Source organism: Nanorana parkeri, unplaced genomic scaffold (assembly GCF_000935625.1).
Source record: "Nanorana parkeri isolate BGI_ZX_2015 unplaced genomic scaffold, ASM93562v1 scaffold574, whole genome shotgun sequence".
Classification (NCBI taxonomy): Eukaryota; Metazoa; Chordata; class Amphibia; order Anura; family Dicroglossidae; genus Nanorana; species Nanorana parkeri.
The window spans coordinates 617,198-641,907 of NW_017306842.1; the positions used below are offsets into that span (position 1 = coordinate 617,198).

At 38.5% G+C, this 24,710-nt stretch overlaps 1 protein-coding gene across 3 annotated transcripts in view; it reads right to left on the reverse strand.

Annotated features, from left to right (window-relative positions):
- The window catches only part of SEMA3A (semaphorin 3A), a 215,972-nt gene that overhangs the window by 107,064 nt on the left and 84,198 nt on the right, over positions 1-24,710 (reverse strand). For all 3 annotated transcript variants that reach the window (XM_018562368.1, XM_018562367.1, XM_018562366.1), the window contains exon 4: positions 10,435-10,554. In XM_018562368.1, coding sequence (XP_018417870.1) covers positions 10,435-10,554 — 120 coding nt within the window. The remainder of the gene's footprint in view (positions 1-10,434; positions 10,555-24,710) is intronic.

The window sequence follows — 24,710 nt, forward strand, 5'->3', positions numbered from 1 at the left end:
GTTTTTTTGTTTTGTGGTGCCCCCCCCCCCCCCCCCGCTGCCGCCGGTCCCAAGCTACACTGTGCACGTTGCGGACTGGGACCGGCACAGCGGCTCTATGATCCAAGATCAGAATGAAATCAGTACACAACCTCCCTCTGATCTCCCCGCTGGTTTCCAATTGCAGGAAGTGATGTATATGACATCACTTTCACATTTAACTGTCATTCCCGGTTACAGGAGCCAGGGACAAGCTGGTGAAGCAGATCTCTGGTTCATCAGCTTCTCTAGGGGTCCCTAGGTGACATTAGGGGTCCTGGAGACCCCTGATGTCTCTGTAAAGAGGACCTGTCACATAAATTGGTTATCACATAGGGGGATTCTTTGACCCCCATGGGATAGCAATACAATTAAGTGTAAAAAAGTTTCGAAAAATGAAAGAAGCATAAAAAATAAAATCACATACAATAATTGTTTAAAAACACACAAAAAAAGTAAAAGTTCCCCACCCCCACATGCGAACAAGCTTCGTGTGTGCCTACGTGCGAAAATGACTATTGTGCCCATTGTGCCTTACACGTTACATATCATCGTGAACATTGGAGCTTGAGCAATAATTCTAGGGCAATCAATCACTATTAATACTAAACTGATGAACGGTAAAAAAATTTAAAACGCCGCCTATGGCCAATTTTGGGTATGGTAGTTTTTTTGTGATTTCGCGGGCACGCACAATTTTAAGGCTTGACATATTTGGTGTCTATTTACCCAACATGACCCAATCTTTTATATTTTATAAACAAATTGAGGTAATAATAAATGTTTCATTACATAACGTAGGGAAAACAGTTTTTTTTAAATTTTCTGTACTTTTTTCGTTATATAACATAAAATTAATTTCAGTACAACGCTGCATGACTGAATAAATGTCAGTCAAAGTACTGCAACTCTGAATAGTGAAAAATGGCCTGGACAGGAAGGGGGTTTAACACTCCGGTCTTCAAGTAGTTAATAGATTTTCAAAATAACTTTAAAATACTGCAAAAGCAGGTTAAATCCCAAGAAATAATTCACTCAGTAGGGTACAGGACATGAATAAGCCTAGTTCCCAGATATGTTGAGAACTAGTTTAGTGCACTGTGCACACTACATATGTCAATCACTCTGGTAACCAATCAGAATTGATCTTAAACACATCTGCTATCATTAATGCTCTTTGCAATTTCATGAGCATAAATGAAGAAAAGGTATACAAGAATACTGGAAGCATTCGCCTATTACAATCAATTAACAGATGCTGCCATAGCACCATATCTAATTGTACTGCTTGCTGTGTCATTCTGTACCAGTTATATTCTTTATATGCAGGGAATAAGGATTACATCCTATAAAACAGGAAGACAGATTCAACTATGGACAGTTTACATGTAATTTGTGCTTCAGCTTGACTGCTCCTGTCTATGCATGTCAGCACTGTGTATGGTTTGCACCTAGTCTGTGTAAGGTGAGCTTTACCTTCTTGAGGTACGGCAATCCTATACAACATTCTATTACTACTCTTGACAGGCCTATTTTGTCTGCATTTTTGTATTATTTATAGCTGTAATGTCAGATGTGTAATTACAACAAAATATATTTCAGAAAAGGGAACAGAGGAATGAAGTTGTGCAGGTGTTACAAGGTCCTTGCTTTGAAAGCATATTTTAAAGTGGCTTGCATTTTGGAGTAATAAGACTTTTCCTCATGTTATTCAAAGCTCCATACACATTATTACACATGTATTAAACTATAAAATAATTAAAAACAGATTAACCTCTTAATAATGTTAGACATTTTATTGCGCTGTGATGACTGCTGTGAGCAGGCAATTTTTCATGAAGTACAATGAGTCATTTGGCCAGATACACATTTTCATGTGAAATATGGCTATTATACATTCATTTAGATTTTTAAAGGGTGATTCATTTTGCAGTATAGTAAATTAATACCTATTTTAAGCCAGCTCCATAGCTTTCTTGCTTATGCCAGAATATAGGTAATCAAAAGTCAAGTTATGCTTAGCAGCAAATACGCTGTAGATCTAGTTTCTTTGTTTGCCTTGTTTTAACATTTATTTTAATGATATAGTTAATTATACAACACTTTACAAATTATGAAGAACCACCTCAGAGTTTATAATCTACTGTATATACTACACCCATGCAAGCACAAACATAAATTCTCTCTATGGTCAGATGACAGTTAACCTACCACTATGATTTGTATGATAATGTGGAGGAGAAGCTGGAACACACAGAGAAAACACATATAAAATGAGAACATGCAAACTCCATGAAAATAGGATTCAAAACTATATCTAGGGCTGTAAAAATGCCTGTATTTGTTGGTATCCAGAATGACAACTTTTTTTAAGAAAGAGTCTTTAACAAAGCAATCCTAAAGCAGCAGGAGAACTGTATAAATGTGACTAGCAGGTGTTTGCACTATTTTACAAAAAAAGTATTTATCTGCAAGAGTGAAGCTAGGATCCATTTATACTAATAGAGGATGATTGCAAAAACAAGCAGAGTTGGTGAATAATGCATTTTTCTTGTTTGTCCATTGCCTTCTGACATGGACAAAGGTCTGTATGCACTGGAAGAGAGTCACTTCAGGTATTATGGCAGGGTATCTGAGGTTGCATGAAGGTAAAGGTATTACAGAGGAGCCTAGGGCACAATGGAGGCACTAATTGACACAGAAAGCTCTGGGGTCACAGTATGAGACAAAGTGCTATGGAGTCACTGGGAGCTGTGAGGTCACTAGGATGTTTTAGGGTCCCTGGGTGATAAAGGATGCTCTGGGGTCACTGAGTGACACAGGATGCTCTAGCATCATGAGATGACAGGAACAGAGGAATCACTGGAGACAAAGTAGGGCTGGAGACTGAAAGTTGGCAGGAGACACAAAGATAGCTGGTGTCACAGAGGTTGTTGGTGGAACTGGGTTCTCAGACTCTCTGGAGGCATGGGAGTGAAGGGACACAGGAAACACTAGGGTGAATGGAAGCACAGGAACTATAGGGTACCTAGAGTACATAGGAGTCACAGAGGATGCTGGAGACACAGGAGTGCAGAGGACACAAAGCAAAGGAACACTGGTGTTGATGAGGTCTCAGAAGTGCAAAAGTCTCTGGAGGCACAGGGGTATAAGGGTCACAAAAGGCATTAGGGTCACAGTCTCTGGGGAGTGGGGTAACACTGGAGTGCACAGCACAGGCAATGGAGGCAGGGGGGGTACACAACAAGCTCTAGGCAGATGCTGGAGGCAAAGGGGGCTTGGCTACATGCATGGTAATGTGTTGCTTGAACATCAAGCTATGCATTGGCTAGCCCTTTAAGCCTGATTTGCTGTGGCATCAGCAAAACCCAGAAGCCGGCATGCACACGCAAAGGAGAACACAGGTGAATGCAACACCTTCCACCTAAATGTATTTAGTGGCATCTTCCTCAAATGTGTACCCAGCAGGTTTGGATTAAGCTGGTCACATATAAGAATCTGATTGTATAGTTTCCTTTAGATTTGCCAACAATTATGAAGTACAAAGGCCTACCATAATGAATATAACTTAAATGCGTTGTTGAGGAAGGCCCCTGCTTTACATTGGTAAATCTTTAGAGATAGCATTAGATTGTAATGTGTCTAGTCGACTTTAGGGTTACTTTGGTGGCATTGTCACTTCATTGGAGTCAGGAAAAAAATAGTGAAGAACTAGAGTCAAGGTTAAAGTTTATAACTGAACAATCTGTTTCTCTTGGATTATCCAGTAACACTGCTGACTAGGATAGTAGTTGCAGGTCCGAGTAGCTTCAGAAACAGGTTGGTTAAAGTTGACCTGTCATTTACTTTAAAATTCTGAATTCTTGACACGTCAACTGTCATTTTTTTATTCCAAAAAAGCTTCACCTCATTAAAAAGATGTCCTTGTGCTTCAGTCTAGTGACTTTCGTCTAGGCTGAAAGGATATCATCCGTCTGGTGCAGGCAAAAGGATGTATTTTCCCATTCACTATTCCCCAAATGATCAGACTGTAACACTCCAACTTTGCAGAAAGTCACAAGATGAGAGTCTTCAACATGGGCTGATCCATATCTGACATTTATGAACATGACCAAGAACTGCACAGGCACCAGTATTTACATGACTGTGCCAACCTAAAACTATCATTTTAGTACAGGGAGTAGATGCTGATGCCCAGATGCCCAAACAAAGCTAGCTACATCCTTTTGAAAAAAGCAGGCAAAGGCATTATCAGGGAGAGTACTGTGATCTATGTGAGAGCTAATACATATGTGGGAGTTATATGCTGACTTGTAACTTAGCATGCTGCACTAACCATGAATAAATATATTGCTAATGACAGGCCGACTTTAATTCAGATATTTTATGGTGTACATGACAGTCACGTCCCAAGGCAGACACTACCAAATGACAGACTAAAGCAAATACCTACACATAATAAGAAGAAAGTAGACACATTCACTCTCTAATTTCTGGCAGTTCCCAACTTCTCTTTCCTGCATGTGAAAGCATGAGAAGTGCCATTTAAAGAGCAGCACCAGCATAATTACTGACTTGTATATCTGTCATTTAGACACAAATAGACTGAAAAACACTAATGTATAATTATAAAATATGCACGGGCAAAACTGAATGCACTAAATGACAGCTGAAAAGAACAAGTGATTAATTACTATGTAATGATTTAAGAAGGACCTTGGAAGAAATATATTATGATTTTTTTTTTAAATCTGTCACTTGCTAAATTATTGCTGTAATGGAAAGCATGATGAATGTCAAAGAGAAAAGCACAGTAAATTATTTTGCACACAGTTATAGTTTTATTTCTACTATAAGTAAGCATTTTCTAACATGCTGTAAAAATGTATCATAATCTTGTGTTATCTTAGCTCTTTAAAAAGGAAACAGCCACCAAGGGAATAACATACTTAGACATACAACATTTATTTAATTAATGCAACATAATTTCACAAGATCTGTCAGTGTTCACATTATGTTACAGTCCGGGTGCAGCAATTTTAAATAATTTTTTGCAGTGACAAAGCACAGAACAGCTTTGTGAGCTCCCAGATCTACTTAGAGTTCTCTTTTATAGTGCCAAAATAGTTATGTTACCACTACTGCCTACTCAGAAATGAATGAAAAATTTAAAATTACTGAGCCTCTGCCAAACATTTTTTTTCATTTTTGGGTATGTTGGGGATGGGTTATGCCAAGTTTTTCCCTCACCAGTGACCGGAACAGAAATGAAGGAAACATCTTCCAGTGGGAATGGAAACAGAGATAAAAACCTGCATCACTGGTTGGTAGGAACATAGCAGCTGGGTACCACATTGTCACTGGTTGCTAGGATGCAGGCAGTTGCACCATAGAAACCAATGATGCTGTGGGGTCACCTATGTAACACCCAACGATGCGGTGCGAACCAATGATGTGGTGCAAATCAATGATGCGTTGTGAACCACACAGTGTCAATGGTTACTAGAATGCACAAATTGATTGCTAGGATGCAGTTGGGTGCACTATAACAACCAATAATGCCGTGGGTCCGCAAGTGTCTTAGCAAGCATGTAAAGTACATTGTTGCACCTCCTGTGTCTTAGCAACCAGTGAAGCTGTGTAGCTCAGTCACTAGTCAACCAATGATGCTGTGAGGGCTGTACAGTGTCACTAGTTGCTAGGCCACAAACTGAGGTTTGGCAGGGTGGCGAACTAGCCAAATTGTTTGCCCATTTATTGAACTGCGAACAGCTGTTCACCCCTGGATAACTGAAACACAAAGCTCATCTACACTGCTCACCTACCTCCACGATATTTACATGATTAAAAAGGACACATCAGAAGATCCTCTATGTCTCGAGCCGCCACAGACCCACCCACCCTGACAAGATTCATAGCTTTGCTGACTTAAACACGAAGCTCATGTCTAATGCTCACCCCCTCCACAATATTCACCTGATTAAAAAGACACATCAGAGGACCCTCCATGTCTCGAGCTGCCACAGACCTACCCACTCTGAGCTACCTCACACAGACACTGCAAAGTGATAAATACAGATTTAAACCTTCCTCTCTCTATTAAAAACAAAAAAAAGTTTTGTTTAGGTGTAATAACTTATGTACCATCTTGCAAATAAAAAATGAATGTTGGAATCAGAGGCGTCTTGAGTTGGGGTGACACCCGGTGTGGATCCTGGGTGACACCCCACAGTGACATAATCGCGTACGATGTTACCTGCTAGTGGCCATCTTGGTGATGGATGCTGGCAGAGAGATGAGGGGACGTCACCCGGTGGGATAAGGTTTGCCACCGGGTCCCCTCCTCTCTCTCCCTCTCTCTCTCTCTCCCTCTCTCTCTCGAGCAACTGTCGGACTCTCGGTCCTTGACCAAGTGCCCGACTTTTCAGAGGGGGGTGACACCAAAATGACTGTCAGTCATTGAAGAATGACTTCTTCTGGGTTCTGATTCTTCAGCCACTTGATTTGCATGTGCACGGGAGTTACTTCATCTTGGAAAAACTCCTGCCTGAATAATAAGCTGTGCATGTGCAGTTCAGTGTACAAAAAAAGGAATGCAGACAGGCAGCTAGAAGCTTTTATGGCAGAAATGACTTACACAGTCTCTTCTGTCATAAAAAGCTGCCGACTGGCAATTTTTTATTTACAAGGCTTAACTAACACTTTTAAAACGAATGGAACGCTCCATTTGGGGAACTTTATTTAATCTTTACTCAACAGGATAGTGTAATCTGTATTTCCAAACCCTTTGGCTAATTTTTAAAGCAATGAAATGTAAAAGTATCAGTTAAGTAGGAACTGTTAACCTCTGCCCCTTGACCAGCAAAGTTTGTAACCTTCTGTTACCAGGAAAACTGTACTATGGAGAAGGAATTTCCTGTCGGGTTATTACTAGGGATTAGAGGCCAGAGGGGACAGGTAAAGCAGAAAATGTTATATTCCATGGAGAAATTCTAAAGGAAAAAATGTTCACTGTATAACTGTTTTGCTAAAAAAGAGCAAGATGCAAATGTCATAAGAACTCTGAAGCCATTTATTATAATTGTACATTGTCATGTGGTCTCAGGGGGCATATGCTCATAGATATCTAGGGAGGTTTGCAATAAACTTGGAATGCCAAAATATGTTTTCATAAATATTCAGCATCGCAGAATGTGCCTCTCTGATGTATGTGGAATAAAACACAGAGAACTGAATGAAATATATTCAGAGAGAAAGAGAAAGAATAGCTTGGAAACAGAATAAATTCTATATGAAGAATATACCAGGCCATGCATTAAAATAAGTAAGGCTATTGCCAAAATATGTGAATAGCCACAGCAATTCTGTGACACATACAAACATTATTCATGATGTTTGGGCCAGACAGTACCCCCCTATTAGTTACTACTGTCTGAGGTGTAACAACTTGCTGTACTTCTTCAACTTGTTTTGAATTTTAGACCATTGCATGTGAAAATATGGCATACACCTTTAAATAAGAACTCTGTGGGAAAATAGTAACCCTTGCACTGGGGCTACCCCTGCACTACAAGGGTTAACTGCCCATTTGTGTCTCACCCGAGATCAGGGTTCTTAGGACCCTGAGGAACATTCCATCTGTGCAGCGAAGGAGGAGAAATGATCCAGTGACCGGAGAAGCAGGGAATTGGCATGGCAGTTAGTGAGAGTATAACTTTTTTTTAGCACCTAGACAAAAGCAAGCAGTTAACCCTTGCAGGGTGGAGGTAGTCCTACTGCAAAGGTTAATACAATTTTCCCCCGGAGTTCTTCTTTAATAGAAAACCGCATCGAGAAAATATGTAGACTGCCATTATTGCTGAACCCTCCTTTTGAAAATGCTAGCTGCCTGACTTGTATGTTGGCCCAATGGCTTCAATAACTAGACCTGGAACAAGTGTGCAGGATGTCTGACTTTCCCCGACTTCACTAGCTGCATGCTTGTTCCAGGGCAGCAATTTACAAAATTATTAGGCCAGAGACATTTTCCTAGTACAAGTTTCCCTTAAAGGTGCAACCTCTAAGAATTACAGAAGCTTTATGTTCCAAGTACGAAACATCTGTCCTAAGCCCAGATGCAGCATCTTAGTATCCTGAGCATTTTCATAGCTGAATGAAATTGACAGTTTCAGGAAAGCTCCAGAGAACGTTTATATATGGATAAAGGAGGGCAAAAGTACAAGGCTGCCAGTGATCATATTGTACTCCTTTCCCTCTCTGAACCAAGTAACTGTTGAGACCATTGCAATCTTTGCTTCTAACCACTTAGTTGTTTAAACAAATAGAATTATCTGAAGATAATCAAAACCGGTAAAAAAACCAACTAGCATGTTATTTTAATGCTATCCAATGTGGCAGCAATTCTATTACTAATTCCAAACAATCATCTCTATTGTCCTCACGGCTGATTGTATTCTACGCAGCTTTCAGCATATCCTGCAGTATAATATTTATATAATAATGATGCAGCTTACACTTTGCTCCAAATAATTATGCGTTAATTACAGCACTGTCATACATAAAACTCACACATGGACATATGTTTGCATTCATTGTGATAACTTTTCATCTCCTTCCTCTTTCAACAACTGTGCAGTATGCACATAAGTACATAAGTACAAAGGATGAACTCTGAGAACACAATTATTACTGGCTAATGTATTCAATAAAGCAGCATAAAGAACAGCCATGATGCACATTGAGGCAGTAACTCCATGGACTGAATGTAGTCAGGTCAGTGAAAGGTTAATTCTGATCTATTACTAGGGGAAACAGAATGATCTACGTACATACTACAGTAAGAGTATCTTGGCCATATAAACAGTATTTTGAGGATCAATTGTATTAAAGGATAATTCCACCTTTTGCATGAAAAATAATAAAAGCACACATCTTCATGATCATAGTGCATGTATTATGTTTTTGCATAGGAGCCAGTAAAGCATTGCAACTATGATCAGTAGATTATAGGTGCAATGCTCTGGCTCCTGCAGATTGTTCCTCCCATCAATGTCCATACCAAGGTACGGACAGATAGCAACAGGGATGGGAGGAAGTGTCAATTGATAACAGGTGTGGTGACTACACCACATTTGCATTCCATATAAACTACAAGTCCATAGGAGCCAGTAAAGCATTGTTACTATGATCAGTAGATTATAGGTGCAATGCTCTGACTCCTGCAGATTGTTCCTCCCATCAATGTCCATACCAAGATACGGACAGATAGCAACAGGGATGATAGGAAGTGTCAATCGATAACAAGTGTGGTGACTACACCACATTTGCATTCCATAGAAACTACAAGTCCATAGGAACCAGTAAAGCATTGCAACTATGATCAGTAGATTACAGGAGCAATGCTCTGACTCCTGCAGATTGGTACGGACATTGATGGTAGAAACAAAGTATGGAGATACAGTAACAGGGAGGAACCAGGGGATGGGAGGAAGTGTTACTGGATAACAAGTGTGGTGACTGCACCGCATTTGCATTCCATAGAAACTACAAGTCCCTGTGCTGTAATGGGACTCCTGCCAAAAGATCTGTGGATGGATGATGCAGCTGTGTGGAGATGAAACCTGCAGTTTAGGTTAGTGGGGGTATAGGAGGGGGGTCTGCAATCTGACCATTTTTTATGTTACACCCTAAATGTGGGTGTAACATGAAACATGGACAGAAAAGTGAACTTAGCCTTTAATGAACAACAAACACAAACCATATACTGTATAGCAAAGAGATCCTACATGATGTTTAATTTGTTTTTATAAACTACATTTCCAAAAGCAGAAAGCTGATTGGTTTCTTTTGGCTGCAACACTTCATTGCTTTTGGAACTATCTTTTTAGTAGGAATAGAAGTTTAGCAGAATCTGTCAGATAAGAAGTGGAATGAAGTGGTTGTGGGTAGCTCCGGCAATTACCCATAACCGTTCTGAGCTTCATAAAAACCACAGTGACATTTGGTTATACAGTAATTGAATTGTACACATTTCTATACAGACTTAGCCTATATCATATTTCAACAAATCACTTCCAACAGGGAGTGTGTAGACCAAACAAAAGTATTTTAATATGTTTAAATAAACTATAGAAATATTCACAGTCTTGGTGAAAACCATCATGTTTGATTTGTGTGAATTAAACAGTGAATAATTACTCCACACATATGGCGTGGAAATATAAAATGTGCAAGTTCAGGAGTGGCTCTGTTTATATATTTATATCTGCCCATACATCATTTCCTTATGCTTGACTAAAGAGATGGCATCTGTTGCTGGGAGTTGGTTTTTCAATTCTGGTGACATGGTTAGCTAATGGTCTACCACATTCAGTAACATCTACTTGACATATTACATAAGCATAATTTTTATTTTACCTCCGGATAGTGGCCAATATCAATATAGGTACAGACAGGGTGAAAAGCTCCAGTTCCACAGGCGTACAAGTGAGTGTGGTTGTAAACCTTCAGAACCTTAATAAAATTGGCACATTCTTTCTGTGGAAAGATACAGAAATAAAAAATTAGTATATCAGTGCACAGTAAATACAAGATTTTTAAGAACATATACAGTACATGTACCACCAATTCTACTAATTGATGTCCATTCCAATCAGGCACCAATTGAAAAGTACATTTCTTATAAATAAGCATTAAGTTCTAGAAATGAATCTCCCTGCACATGAAAACTATATCACTTTACAGATGCATCTTCATACCCAGTGCCACTCTTGCAGAAAATGCAAACTTGTGTATAGTGTATATCGCTGTATTCTATGCAATGGTAATTAAAGGCTGTAAGACACTCAGTGCAGGTCAGGGGGCATCACATGTCATAAGATAAAAAAACAAAGTAGGTAGCTGTATGTAAGTATATTAAGACATTATACCCAAATTTGTCAATATGATGATTTTATAAGGCATAGCATATTTCAATAAAGAACCAGTGTACAGTGGTAAAGGTGCACCCCATTCGTAAACTGCCATAACAATCCTTCGGCACTTCTTAAGTTACACAGAGTTCTTTTGAGGCAAGTTTTTAAGTCAAAGTATTATGAAAAACCTCACAAGGAAATGCGTATGTCTTTGATATGAATGTGGAAATGTACAAATTGCATGATTGTAGATGTAAAAAAGACTCTTTTTTTGGGGTATCTATGGACAAAAACTAAAAGTATTAGTATTTCTATACTGAATTTCCATAAATTCTATCCTACTCCTAATAACCATATCAATCTAGAAATTTGTAAACTTACTTATTAAAGATGTCCATTGCGATGTATTTCCTCAATACAGTGACACAATTTCACTCTGCCTTATGAATATGTATTTCCGTGTGTAACCACTCTAACTAAGCCTGCCGTCTTATCTACAGCTCTTTGTCTGAACTTCCCACAATGTAACATCATCATTGCTTGATAGAACCAGTGCATGATGGGACATGTGGGCTTGAGTAACCAAGACTTCATCACATGTAGCAGCAGGGAAAGAGATGCAAAGCACACTGGAAATCCAGGAAATTGTTAAAAGTGATGGGCAGACAGAAGGCAGCAATCACTACATAAAATGCAATCTTTGATCAAAGTAAGCTTTGATTCCATTATCAAAAACCGCTATAGTATGTATTATTGTTACAATGCTGATGTTATAACAGGATCGTATAAGCTGTGACTTTAGAACTCCTTTAACACCTATGCACAATGTTCAACACATGGTCTACAGGTAATGTGCATATCCATGAGAGGATGTGTGTTGGTATACAAGCATTTTTGTGTGCATCTCATCCATTTCCTATAGGCCCTCTATGTATGTTGATACACACACCCTTTTTTTCCATACCAAGGCAACACGGGTATGTGACAAGCATATGCATTGTGGTGCAATCTCATTTGCAGCAGTATTGAAATGGGAACTAGCAAATGTTAGGATCCCTTGATTTGTGCCCATCCACATTCTTATATTTCTGCTCATTGCTCATCTAAAGGCACTTGCAAATTGGGATACAGATTTGTTCAGAGCATACGTGGCCAGCTTAGGGATTTAGTTGTACAATTGTTGTGCTATAAACTGGATGTTGTAATGCAACTCAGACTTGCTACAGGGTTAATGTTAGTTATACATAGAGAGCAGACTGATATTTTGGTAATCTAACTGCCTGTTAAAACTGTTTGCAGCAGATTTTTAGATCTGAGAAAGAACAGTTCCAAAGGTGTTATGTATACAGATGTGTGTCATAACCACAACACAACCTCTTTATACCTGGCTCCGAGCCTAAAAAGGCATTCACTTGAAACCATTCCTGCTTAGATTAATATATCTATCCATATACTTAAAAGCTTAGAAAAAAGAACAAACAGCAAGGTATATTTTGTCACAGTGCAACTCATTGCAGCAACAGAATTGAAATGGGGAAATATAGTTTATGTATTTCGGTAGATAACATTGTAAATGTTTTCACATGAATAAAAAGCCAAACTTAAATTAAAAAAACGGTTTCTTATCCACATGCTTGTAAGAAGTCAATACAGATAACCAGGCAACTAGAATTTTTAGCAGACAGCCTCCAAATTTCTCTTTGTACAGGTTTCCTTTACCATTAAGAGTACACAGGTTTTTACAAGCAATGGATAATATAAACGTATTTACCTTGGTCTAAACCAGTGCTTAAAGACTTGCAGATCTTATTAACACCTTCCCAACAAGATTACACATATATGTGGTGACACCAAGGAGGGCTTTAATCCCTAGTTGCTGCATTTATGCACTGTTCTGTGCTGGAAGCATGCTGACTGTGCAATTGAAGAACAGTGACCAAGCCATCAACAACAGCGCCCAGTCACTGGTTAACATCAGGGTCTGAGAACAGGCTACCAATCATGTGATCAGAAGCCCATCCATGGCTTGCAATATTAAGTAACTTTTAAAGGGCTGGTGGCAAGGGGTTATAGCTTGTTTATGATTTGTCACTGATGGATATCTGTTTTGCTCTATGGACACTACCATGTTGTGTGGCATTAGTGTGGGTTGGCCTAAATGTAAATAACAACTAGTGCTTAGAACCTCAGTTTGATAGCTAAGAATCTTCTAACATGAGGCTGTATAAGACAACCCCATAGTTACATGTGCATAACATGGACATTGTTTCATCCTAGCTTGTAAATGCTAGACTTAAAAGAATCAGATTCAGCAAGCATTTACAAAGCAATTTACGAGCATGTATTAAACATCAAGAAGCTTTTCTAAAGCCCTTAAAACACCTTTTGCTACAGTCTGGGAGTGCTGAACCAAGACATTTAATGGCAACACTGGTTATAGCTTTAAAGCGTATGTAAACCCAAGACAAAAATGTAATATACTGCAGCTTGCCAGTGGCTGCACTAGTTTTCTTTTTCCATGTTTTTTTTTGTAGACACCTCAGTCACACTGCAATGTTAGGTCATGGACCTCTCTGCAACCTACACTGCAGTTTGCAGTTGAGTAATATATCTTTGGCTAGGACACCCCTTGCCTGTGATTTAAATAATTGAACAGAGTCACATTGATGATATTGTTCTGTAATCTCCACTCCTGCAAGCAAAAGATCTCTAATTGGCTCACAATGTTTCTTCACCCTTTCCAGTCTGGGTATTGTGTAGGTAAATATACAGTATAAGTTGAATATTACCGAAGAGTCACGTTCTCATGCAAGTTTTATAGAAAAGCAATTTAATAATTTTAGCAGGTTCTTGGCACATGTCAGCAGGCTTAGCACTGCCTGGATCTTGTGAAAAGCATGTGTTTGACCATGTTTATTAAGCCTTAGGCAGATAAGGCCTTATTTAAAATTGGTAGTCACATATGAATGCACTTAAATAGGTTACAACATCCATATCAACAGCACAACAAACAGATAATCCTAAAAAAGAGAAAACATATCCAACTGCCAAAAGATTTTTTTAACAAGAAAAAGATTTAGGCCCAAAACAAGCATGGTAAGATCACTGAAGCATGCATGTTTATGCTTATGGAAGAGGTAGGGGAGTACTGACAAAATCTATCAGCACCAGCCCAATCCTAATAAGAAACAATAACAGCTGTGATATTACTCACAGACAAGGACATTTGTCAGATACAGTTTGGGTGACTATGATCTCAGGTCTGTGAATATGGCCATATGTGTGACATCAATACCAAAGACACCAAGATAAGTGAATATATAGAGTTTTGTAAAGGAATAGTTCACAAAGTACAGAAAGCTGATGTACTGTAGTAATAGAAAGGTACTATCGTAAAACCAACATGCAATCTCATGTTACATACCAGTTGACAAACTCATCTGTTAGGTTGACCATTGCATAACAAAACACACCAATATGCACAGTGACAATGACAAGGTATCCTCCTTTTACCTCCTTCTACTTGCAAAGTCCTAGTAAGCTGTCAAGAATGCATTAATGCTTTATGAGAGCCTTTGGAATCACTATTAGTGAATATGATTATAAACATAGCATAATAGAAAAATACACAGAGCTGATGTACTGTAGTAAATGAAAGGCTCTACCATAAAACAAACATGCAATCTCATCGTACATCCTAGTTGACAAACTCATCTGTCATGTTGACCATTGTATAACAAAACACAATAAAATACACAGTAAGAAACAATGACAAGCTATCCTCCTTCCACTTGCATAGCCATAGTAAGCTGTCAAGAATGCATTACTTGATTTCTAAGAACCTTTCTAATCCCTGTGCTAGTTAATATGATTATAAACATACCATTACATAAAAATAAACTGCTGGAAGTATAAATTGCAGGCACCTATGGGTACCTGCACATACTCACAGCAGCCTCTGAAACCCTCCTGTTAGGGCCAAATCCCCAGCTATTTTGACAGGCAAAGATTTGGCACTTACTGATAGTACTTGCCCTATCATACCTCCTACACACTGTTGTTGGCCAGTAAGGCAGCCTATCATGATATGCCAATAGGAATATATGGGAACAAGGCTTAGCAGCAGATTCTGACACTACCTGGAAGTGTTGGCACTTTACCTCCCAAAGCATCCCCAGGAATCAGCTGCAACAGAAGGGTTTGTGAGGCTGCTACAGGCAGATACCTCTAGTATCCTTTGTTCTAGACCTGCTACAAGTTTATGTATATTTACTAAAATGGACAGACTGCTTAATAAAAAAGCAAGACATTTTTATTTCTGACCAAGGTCTGCAATTATAAACCCATTCTACTGCAAAATGTGGGTGACAAACACCTAATCTAAGTGGAGGTGTTTGATGTCTCATATACAGATTTTTCTTGTTGCTATCTGCCGGTGTTTGGGCGACCTTATGCTTTTGTATATACAACAGCTTGAACTTTAATTTTGGTCTAATGTTAAACATTTTTCTTTCATATATAAAACATGTAAATAGTCATTTCCCTTCATGGGAAACATCCCTTGGTTTAAAATAATCACTGGCCTGAACAACCAATAGCATATTCAACAATAAACAAAAATAAAATGAATACAGGTATTTAAAAGATATGATTGATTTGAAGTTATTCTGCAGAATCTGCCTAAACCTTCCGATATCGTAACATATAAGAGATGAGCTATGAGCTATGACAGTCTGGCACAGCGGTACTGTGAGAAACACGTACAAATACATTAATATTTTACACTCAGGTCTTTCCATGGTTTAAATAAACAATGAGAGCAAAGACTACAACCAGGCATGTTCAGTAAACAGAAATACAACCCCGCTGCACAGGAATGTATATTTAGCCTATTTATTATTTAAAGCACATCGTCTACATATTCTTATCAATATGTCAACTGCAGTGTTTAAATTTTCCCTTTAGTCTAAATCGACTGCTAGGATGGAGTTATAAATAAACTATTGTAAGATATCAAGCATTTCTCTGTTGTGGTTATAGCTAGCGTCTAGTCTAGCAATATTAATGTTTAACTGTCTAAATATCATCAGATTATGTTACATGAACAAATCTGTTAAAACACGTATGGAAAGTTGAAGAAATTACAAAAAATTTTTTCCAGTTAAATCTTTTGCCATTTGGCAAATCAGAAGTAACTAACTAGTGTTTGAAAAACACAGTTGGTTTGTATCATTATTTAAAATAAGTCACAGTAGGTCTATGCTGAAGATCTAGGGCTACCCATTTTTAAAAAGCTAGATTTAAACTGTAGCAAGCCAACATGAATACACATCTAGTAGTGTTTGCATACCAGGGTAGTATGGAGGCTTAGAGTTTATAGATGTGACCTTGCAACACAGGGCCATTTCCCATCACTCCTCCTCCTGCAGTTTTTATTATTTCTGTGTTCTTTGTAATTGTGGGTTTCCTCTGGGGGTTTTGCCTTCCTACCACAACCCACAAATAAACTGGTAGGTTAATTGGCTTCCAAATTTTGCTCTAGAAAGAGTGGGTAAATGCGTGTTAGTGTATGTATTTGTATATTTGGTAGATCATGATAGCAGAATCAGCATTTCAAATACCACTGATTCATCTGAGTATTTGGATGTAGATCTGGGTGACATAAAAAGAACCATGCAATTTGTGAATTTAAGCAACAGCTATTCATTAATGTTTCTGAACAAGGTTTTCTGCAGACTGAATAATCTGCAGGCATTTGTTCAGAAGAAGCAAAAATCCATAATTCTCTGATTCACCTAACTTTGAAGTAAAATGGTGGTATTTGCTCCTTAGAGGGGGCAGGGGGGGGGGGGGGATAATTTAAATGATTCAATGTTTTTTTACCCAATCAGAATTCACTTTTTTAGAAGACAGTGGTTTAACACATGCAATATATACACCAAATTAACTTATTAAAAAGGAAGTACATTCTACTTTTAAATATCATCCCATTGGCAGTATCTGATAAGCATTAAAAAAAATGTTATTATAAGTAGTTTTTCACAAATTAGATTAGTAATAAACACATCACTCTTGAAGGATACATTGATATATTGAACACAAAAAGCATTGGTACTCCGTGTCCGTCATGTAGAGAACAATGGTTTAGCTATTTCAAGCAGACTACATGGACAGTTACGAAAATAAAGTCTATCCATCTGTCAAACATCTGCCACACACAGAGAGATTCAAACAAAATGTAGGAATGTTTATATAGATCCCATGCATTATTTTCTCAAAAGAAACTCTATATTTGCTTCCTTTTTGGCTAGCATGGCATAAAAAAAATCTAAGCAAATTGCATATGCTAGTAATTGAAACATTTTTGCAGAGAGACAATATATCTTTAGCATAGCATCTCTTCTGCTTTAAACAAAGTATGAACCACATACATCCCTTATTGCAAAAATGCTTTCTGTAGGACTGTTTTACACTTTCCATGTGATGACCAGCAGAAATCATATGCCCTTTATTACGGAATTACAATTAATAAAACAAAGGGCCACAGTATAGATCACATATACAGATAGAGACAAATCAACTACGGCCACACATTAATCTTTAAAGTTTATTTTTATGTTACACATCAGGCCTCACAGGATTAAAGGGAAAACCCAACAATGAAATAAAACGTTTGCCCATTTTAACTTTTTGTTTTTGGATGCTTGTTTAGAAGAAAAATGTTCCATAAAGTTTTGGCAAGAAACCAAGTCCATCTCTAGAATGTCCTGTGTGTTCCAAGCATGACAGGAATAGCTTTCACAAAGTACATCCTGGTATTTCACTTAAATTAATACTATATCATTATCTTCAGTTTAAAGGAGCATTTCAGTTAACTTACAGAAGTTTGAGGTAAGTACATCTGGCATTTAAAAAGTAAATGTGAGCTTCAGAAGCTACTTTTAGATTGTAAGCTCTCACGAGCAGCGCCCTCCTACCTCTTGTACTGAAATTGTTTTGTTAACTGTATTGTTTCTCTCAGTTTTGTAAAGCACTGAATATTGTAAAGTGTTGTGCAAACTGTTGACACCGTACAAATCCTGTATAATAACACCTTACTTTCTATCTGCGATACTAGTGTAATGAGAAAACAGAAAGTAAACAGAAAGTGGATGTGTCTAACCTACTTTAAAAGAGAACTATAGCCAAACCTTTTTTGGCTTTAGTTCTCTTTTAATAATTTACTAATGTATTCCTGTAAACCAAAGTCAGCATATAGCGAGCTACTGTACGGAAAGATCCTGACAAAATTGTTGGGACCACCCCGCTGCCTGACCGACAGCTGGCTCTGCCTCTCTAGAGCCAGAGCCAGATGTGCCCACCCCCTCTCATGTCTGTCCCTCCAGTGAGCACTTGAGAAATAGAGAGCTGGACGGCAGAATTCCTGCAGCGAGTGGTAACTGACAGCCACCGCTATCTGTAGGGAGAAGCCATGAGCTGAGCGATCAGTGGTTTCTGATCGCTCAGTTTGAGAGCTACAGAGTTGGTGTACAGTTTACTCTCCCAATAGGTCTCCTTTAAATCTCATAGTGTGTAGGACTACTGTTTATGTTTTGAATATGCTCAGAAGTCTTCATATTTGGAACAGACCTTTCCTAAAATATGACATGGATTCATAGCTTTTCTGCCAAATGAGGCATTCAAGAAAATTTTACACATGGGTACAGAGCTACTTTTATTTGAAGTGTTTTAAATCAATAGTATTTTGTGAGACTAAAACAACAATGGAATACTTCATGTATAGATTTCACAGCAGGACTGCACTAAAAAAAGCACTCTACCACAAATGTTATTTTAACCACTATTGTGTTCCACAGAAAAAGTGTGACTACTGGCTGTTTTAGGGCATTTGCTTTATTATATACTGTTTACCCATCTCTAGTCTACATCTGTCCTCCTTTGAACCTTAGTAATTTCTACCAGGAAAGTCACTCCTTCCCTGCTACTTTAAGCAAATTGATGAGTTTCCCAATTCCTGCCTTACAAAGCTCAATGTATCCACTGCAATGAATGTTCTATATCAGACACCAAAAGACCAAACGTTTGGCCCACAGCAAGCCTTATTTTGTTTTATGGAAAGAGCTGGTTTTCAAATGGGAAAGATTCTTCTTTAAACCTGATTTTCAGTTTCCTTTAAAAACCATAAGGTAATATAAATGCAGATTATAGACTGAATGCAAATGCTAAATCTGTATGATTGCAATGAAAAAGCAGTGTTAAAACAGTGAAAAAAGTGACTTTTAATGTATTAAAGAAAGGTAACCACATAGGGTTCATAGTCTAATCTGGAAATAGGTGGACGTGGCATGCGCAGTCTGAAGTCAGTGTTAACGTATGCTGATTAGTGAATTTATTCCAGGAAGTATTTTATCATACTGAAAGATCAACTCTGAAGATGAAATGGAGCAAACTTCAGTTGATCTGAAATGTTATCATTAAAGCTCCAGCCAAGAAGCATAAACATTGGTTCATCCAAATGGCAACATTTTGTTTCACAAGCAAATGGTATGAAATGTGGAATTTTCAACAATATGTGTTTTAGGTTAGAAAGAATACAGAATGACTGTTAATGGTTCATATTGTTCACATAAACAAGCAGCAGATGTTGGATTTTGAAAACAAAGGCTCTTTCCTCAGCTATGTACGGCTTAAGTTGTTTGATTCCTCCCCCCAAATAAAAAATTCCATATATGTGTTGTGGTATACATCCACTTCCTATTAAATATAGTCTGTAAAGGTTTCATTGCCTATATTTTTGCTAAATATTTGGTGATCTTCCCACTTACCCTTGGTTGCTATTTGAAACTGACTACACTAGGCACAGAAGCAGATCTGTTCTAGCATGGTCAGTTTGTGTCTCTTCTCCTGCCTTAGGAGCTACAGGATGCCATGCACAGCATGCTTGTAGTTCACAAAGTCAGATTCAGCTGACATCCAGCCCTCCACAGTCTGATTGACTGCAGCAGGAGCTGTACTGTCTGCTGAGCATGAAGCTCCTTGTATGATGTCAGTGGAAGCCGAAAGTGTCTCCTGCATGCTCCGCCCCTTGCACTCTGAGTTGTGGGAGAGGAGAAGAATAAGCCATCATATGACTGAACCGAAAAAAAACCCTAAAAGTTTTGCACCAAACTTTTTTAAAAATGAAAATTGGTCTAAATATTTATAGTGTATAGTGCCGTGTGTTTTTTACATTGTTTGAAAGGTTGTGTACCTTTCAAATCTAGCAAGGAAACAAAGCCATGTTAAATATATCACATTAGGTCATGATATACTAATCAACATGGTGCATGTTCATGTAATTGATACTTGAATCCCAAAGCTTGGTGTCTAGATGGCATTATAAGAACAGCAACAATGCTATGTTATAATTTCTATACCAGCACTCCAGAGAGACAGGTTAAAGCATGGGTAGCCAAACTCCAGCCCTCCAGCTGTGGTGGAACTACAAATCCCATGACTCATTGCAGGATTCTCACAGCCGCAGACATGACTCCCGGATAGAGATGCATCATGGGATTTGTAGTTTCACCACAGCTGGAGGGCCGGAGTTTGACTACCCCTGGGTGAAAGGATAGCTTACAATCAAATGAAATATACCATTGGGCTTATTTAAAAGAAACCTTTTATGAGAGGAGCAAGGAGGCTGTGATCACTGATGTTTCATTCTGCAAATGTTGGTTGCTTCATTTTTGTAAGGATCCGTGCAAGCTCGGCTGGGTATCTGGGATCGCAGCTGCGGAGCTTAGATGGAGACGGTTCAGGAAGAGGGTTCACAGTCACACTTTAGTGTAGTGAGTGAAGTCGGAACCCCTGTCACATCATACACCATCAATTCAATAATAGGCAGTTATCGATTATGCAGCTTCCCAACCCCAATTGCACAGCATTGGGGTATGATAGGAATTGTAGTTTTCAACACACTAGTTCAGTTCACTAATGATGATAATGTAGCTAACTCTAGGGTAGGGGGTTATGGTTATCACAGTATCAGAATTAAAGTATTGCACCGTTGGAACAAGAGTCACTTATAATCCCCAATCCTGAGTAATACTCTCCCTTAAGCATCAACTGGACACAACAGTCCAATGTAGCAGTGGAATCAATAAACAGTGTCTTAAGAGAGAACTCTGTAGTTAAGCTTCCCACCTGGTATTATCTTCCACAGAGCACTAATTGGGTACATGTGCTAATGGTTACTTGCGGTTTGGGTGAAAGAGCTGAGTCCACACTGCCAGGTCTCCCAGGTAGAAGGTGCCAGGTATCCAAGGTAGAAGGTGCCAGGTATCAAAAGAGGTGTCACAATGGTTCCGTGTAGTATATGTCCCTAGCAAGCTTGCACAACGTACTACTTTGATAGAATGCCGAGCAAGTGGTCAGCCTACAGTTTTGTAGGCAGTGAGCAGTGGCTTGGGGAGGAGCCGGAGACGAAACCCGACCCAAGCGTCTCCTAGTAACGGGACGCCGCTGGGCCGAGCTCGCCACGTCATCACGCCGGCTCAGCTGACGAACGGGAGGAGGAGTGGAGCGCTGAACAGAGGCCGCCCGTCGCTCGGCAACGGGACGCTGCTGACGGGGCCGGCCCCGCCGTGGTATAAGACTCAGAGGCGGTGTTAGTTCCTTACAATTTTGTATTTCACTTAGCAGTTATTATTGCATACCTCTGGTATCTACTAAGTAAAACCATAGCATGTATAATAATTATACATTGTCCACTTTACAGATACACATTCGTGACCTCTACGATTAAGCTGTGAAGGTGAAACACGTAAGTGTTGGTTCACATGGAGGGATATTACAAAGTGTGTTGTCGGTATCTACAATAAAAGTTTTGTTTACTTAGATGAAGATCCATGGAGTGCGGTCACCTTTTTTGCAGTTGAGGCAACAGTGAGCCTGTTCGTCCAGCACCCGGGATTTGATCATGTTGTTCAGCTGGTCACAGAATTTGGAGCAGTGATTTATTTTTACTCTTTATACTTTTTTACTCTCTATGCATTCTTCGAAATATATCTATATACCTCATTACATAAATTAATGTAAGCCACAACTGAGGACTAATTGTGTCAGTATTTAAATTTTTATATTACTTTAGGGATTTAATGCAAGGAAAAAGATTGACAATGATTTGTTTTAAACTATCATATAAACTAATAATGAAAGATAATGCTACTAGCACCACCAATAGCAAAAATGTTGCATAATACAGTAGTCCAGATGTGCGTAGTTTTGTATGCTAGTACAGTCTTTTCACAGCCAATGATGACAATAAATCACAGTGTAGCCAGGTCTCATATTTATATTAGAACTAGCTATATATATGTAAATAAGTAAAGGATTAGCTAAGGGGGTTGAACATAGGTATAGGAATATCTTAAATTTGCAATGACGGACCTCCTATCCCAAACTCCGGAGAAAGGCAGCCTTCAAAACACATAGGGCAGGGCCATATGACATAATTGCTTCATATGGATCAGGTCTCTTGGTGGAGCTAAATGAGCCTGTGTGTGCTGTAATATCCCTTGAGAGATACACATGGGAGACTGTGATAACATGCATTACATAGTGCTGTGTGACACTAACTATACATTATTTTAAACTAGTTTTATGTCTGTCTAATTTTAACAAAATTATATTGACTGAGGCTGAGGCTTCCTTCTTCTGCATCTGTGCTTTAAATAGAATTATGATGATGGAAATTATCTAGCAAAAAGGAGTGTAAGGATCTGATAAGCCATTTTAACAGTGTGGGACACCTATACAGGGTGAGCCTTTTTCTTATAGAGGTGTTTTTGCACATTTTAAGGTATTTTTGCAAATTTTTACATGTGTCTACGCACGTTTGTCAAGAATTTTGTGGTGTTTCCAAAAGCATTTTTACACGTGTTTTCAGCTAGCAGATTGTGCTTGCGCAACAACACTTGAACAGCGCATTTACAGGCATTTCCATTAAAGTCCATGGCGCCAAAAGCACAGAAATCTGCAGAATAGTATCTCAAGTACTTTTTTCAGCGATAGACATTTTACTACAGGTGACAGAACACTCAGGTGTGAACAGGCGGCCATATAAAACAATGGGATTTATTGTGTTCAGCATTTTCAGAATTCAGCATTTTGGACACTTAGCCTGGGCATTTATTAGAGATTAAATTATTTACAGTGATTATATATGATTTTTATGTAATAATTAATTGAACTTTTTGCAGCTTAGTGGACAATTGTAATGATGGGTATCTGTTTTTGATTTGATATGTTCAGTGCTTTATGTGTATTACAGAAATTGTTTTACTCACTTTTTTAGATCTTAGCATCATGTCTTCATTGTATTATTTTGCATCTTTGGAGATAAACCTATACTTCGTTTACCAAGCAAAGTTTGTATGGTTTGAGCAGTAGGGGAAACACTTTGTAATCTTAAGTAACTCACAAATTAGAGAAATCTCAGCCTTTTTTTATAAAATGTAGACTGTTCCTAATTTGTGGGTTAAATTGGGTAACACTGGCTTCCTTGATTTTGCCCAAATCCACAACAATTTATCAGAAACATGACAATAGTGCCATATGACAATCTCCAGGTCAGCTGGATTAGAGGACAATCTGATATATATATATATATAGGACACCCGAAGACACGACTTGCCAGGGTTTCTGGTTGTAAATAGTTAACTGCAGGTTTTAGAGAGTATAGCTCTCCAGCAAATATTTAAAATGTGCAACTTCACCACTCAGCCTGTGGTAAACAGGAATTACATAGCGCCCAGCTATAAGTGAAAACAGCATACATCACGGCCATGCCCAGATCAGGATAAAAAAAGACCTGCATGCCGAAATGTCCTTATGTCAATGACCAACCTTAAATTTAGCTTTAGTCCTGAAACACATATACTGTATATGCAACAGCTATAGCACTTTAGGTTAAATGCTTCTTTGTCACACATATTAACAACACTAGCTTTGTGGCTGGGTAATGCCCTGTAGGATGTCCATCCACACCTTGAGTACCTAGATGAATGAATCACTCTGCAGTGTGTGACACCTGTCCTTCACATAGTAATTCTACATTCCCTAAAGTAAGACAAAAGCTAATAGGACACAGCTTGTAGCTCTACTACAAAAGCCATTTGTAAAAACAAGGAAATTAGAAAACAGCCCACCAAGGAAGAGGTGTCAAAATCAAATAAAACAATACATGAATGGTCTTTTATCATCCAGTTTATAGGGTTTTTATATACATACATATTATCTGACTCTGTCTTACTGGGCAAGCTTAGTATGAATAATTGCAACAAATATGTGGGTTATATTCTACTCATAGTAATTGTTAATTAACATTTGTTGCACTGCCTTGCCATGGCTCATTTCATTTATTTAACCACAGTGCACATAGTGCATTGCAGTGAGCTGTAGTGCAGGTGAGCTCTGTAGATATGTTGGGGTGCAATTTAAAGTCAATTGCAGTGCAATATTGTACACTACAAAATATGTGGTGATGTAAATTGGTGGTGCAAATAGATTAAATTCCATAATGTGGGATAATGTGGCTGAATCTGTCAGAACTCTTGATCTGGGTACTTGTCCCAGGTCAGCAGCTCAGTAAGTACTGAAGCCTTGAATCAACATGATAGTCAGGCAGCTATCATTTTCTAAATTAGATGTCAGTAATAGAAACCATACTATAATTTTAAAGTAATGCTGGGACCCCCCCCCCCCCCCCCCCCCTTTCCCCATTTTTTTTTTTCTCTT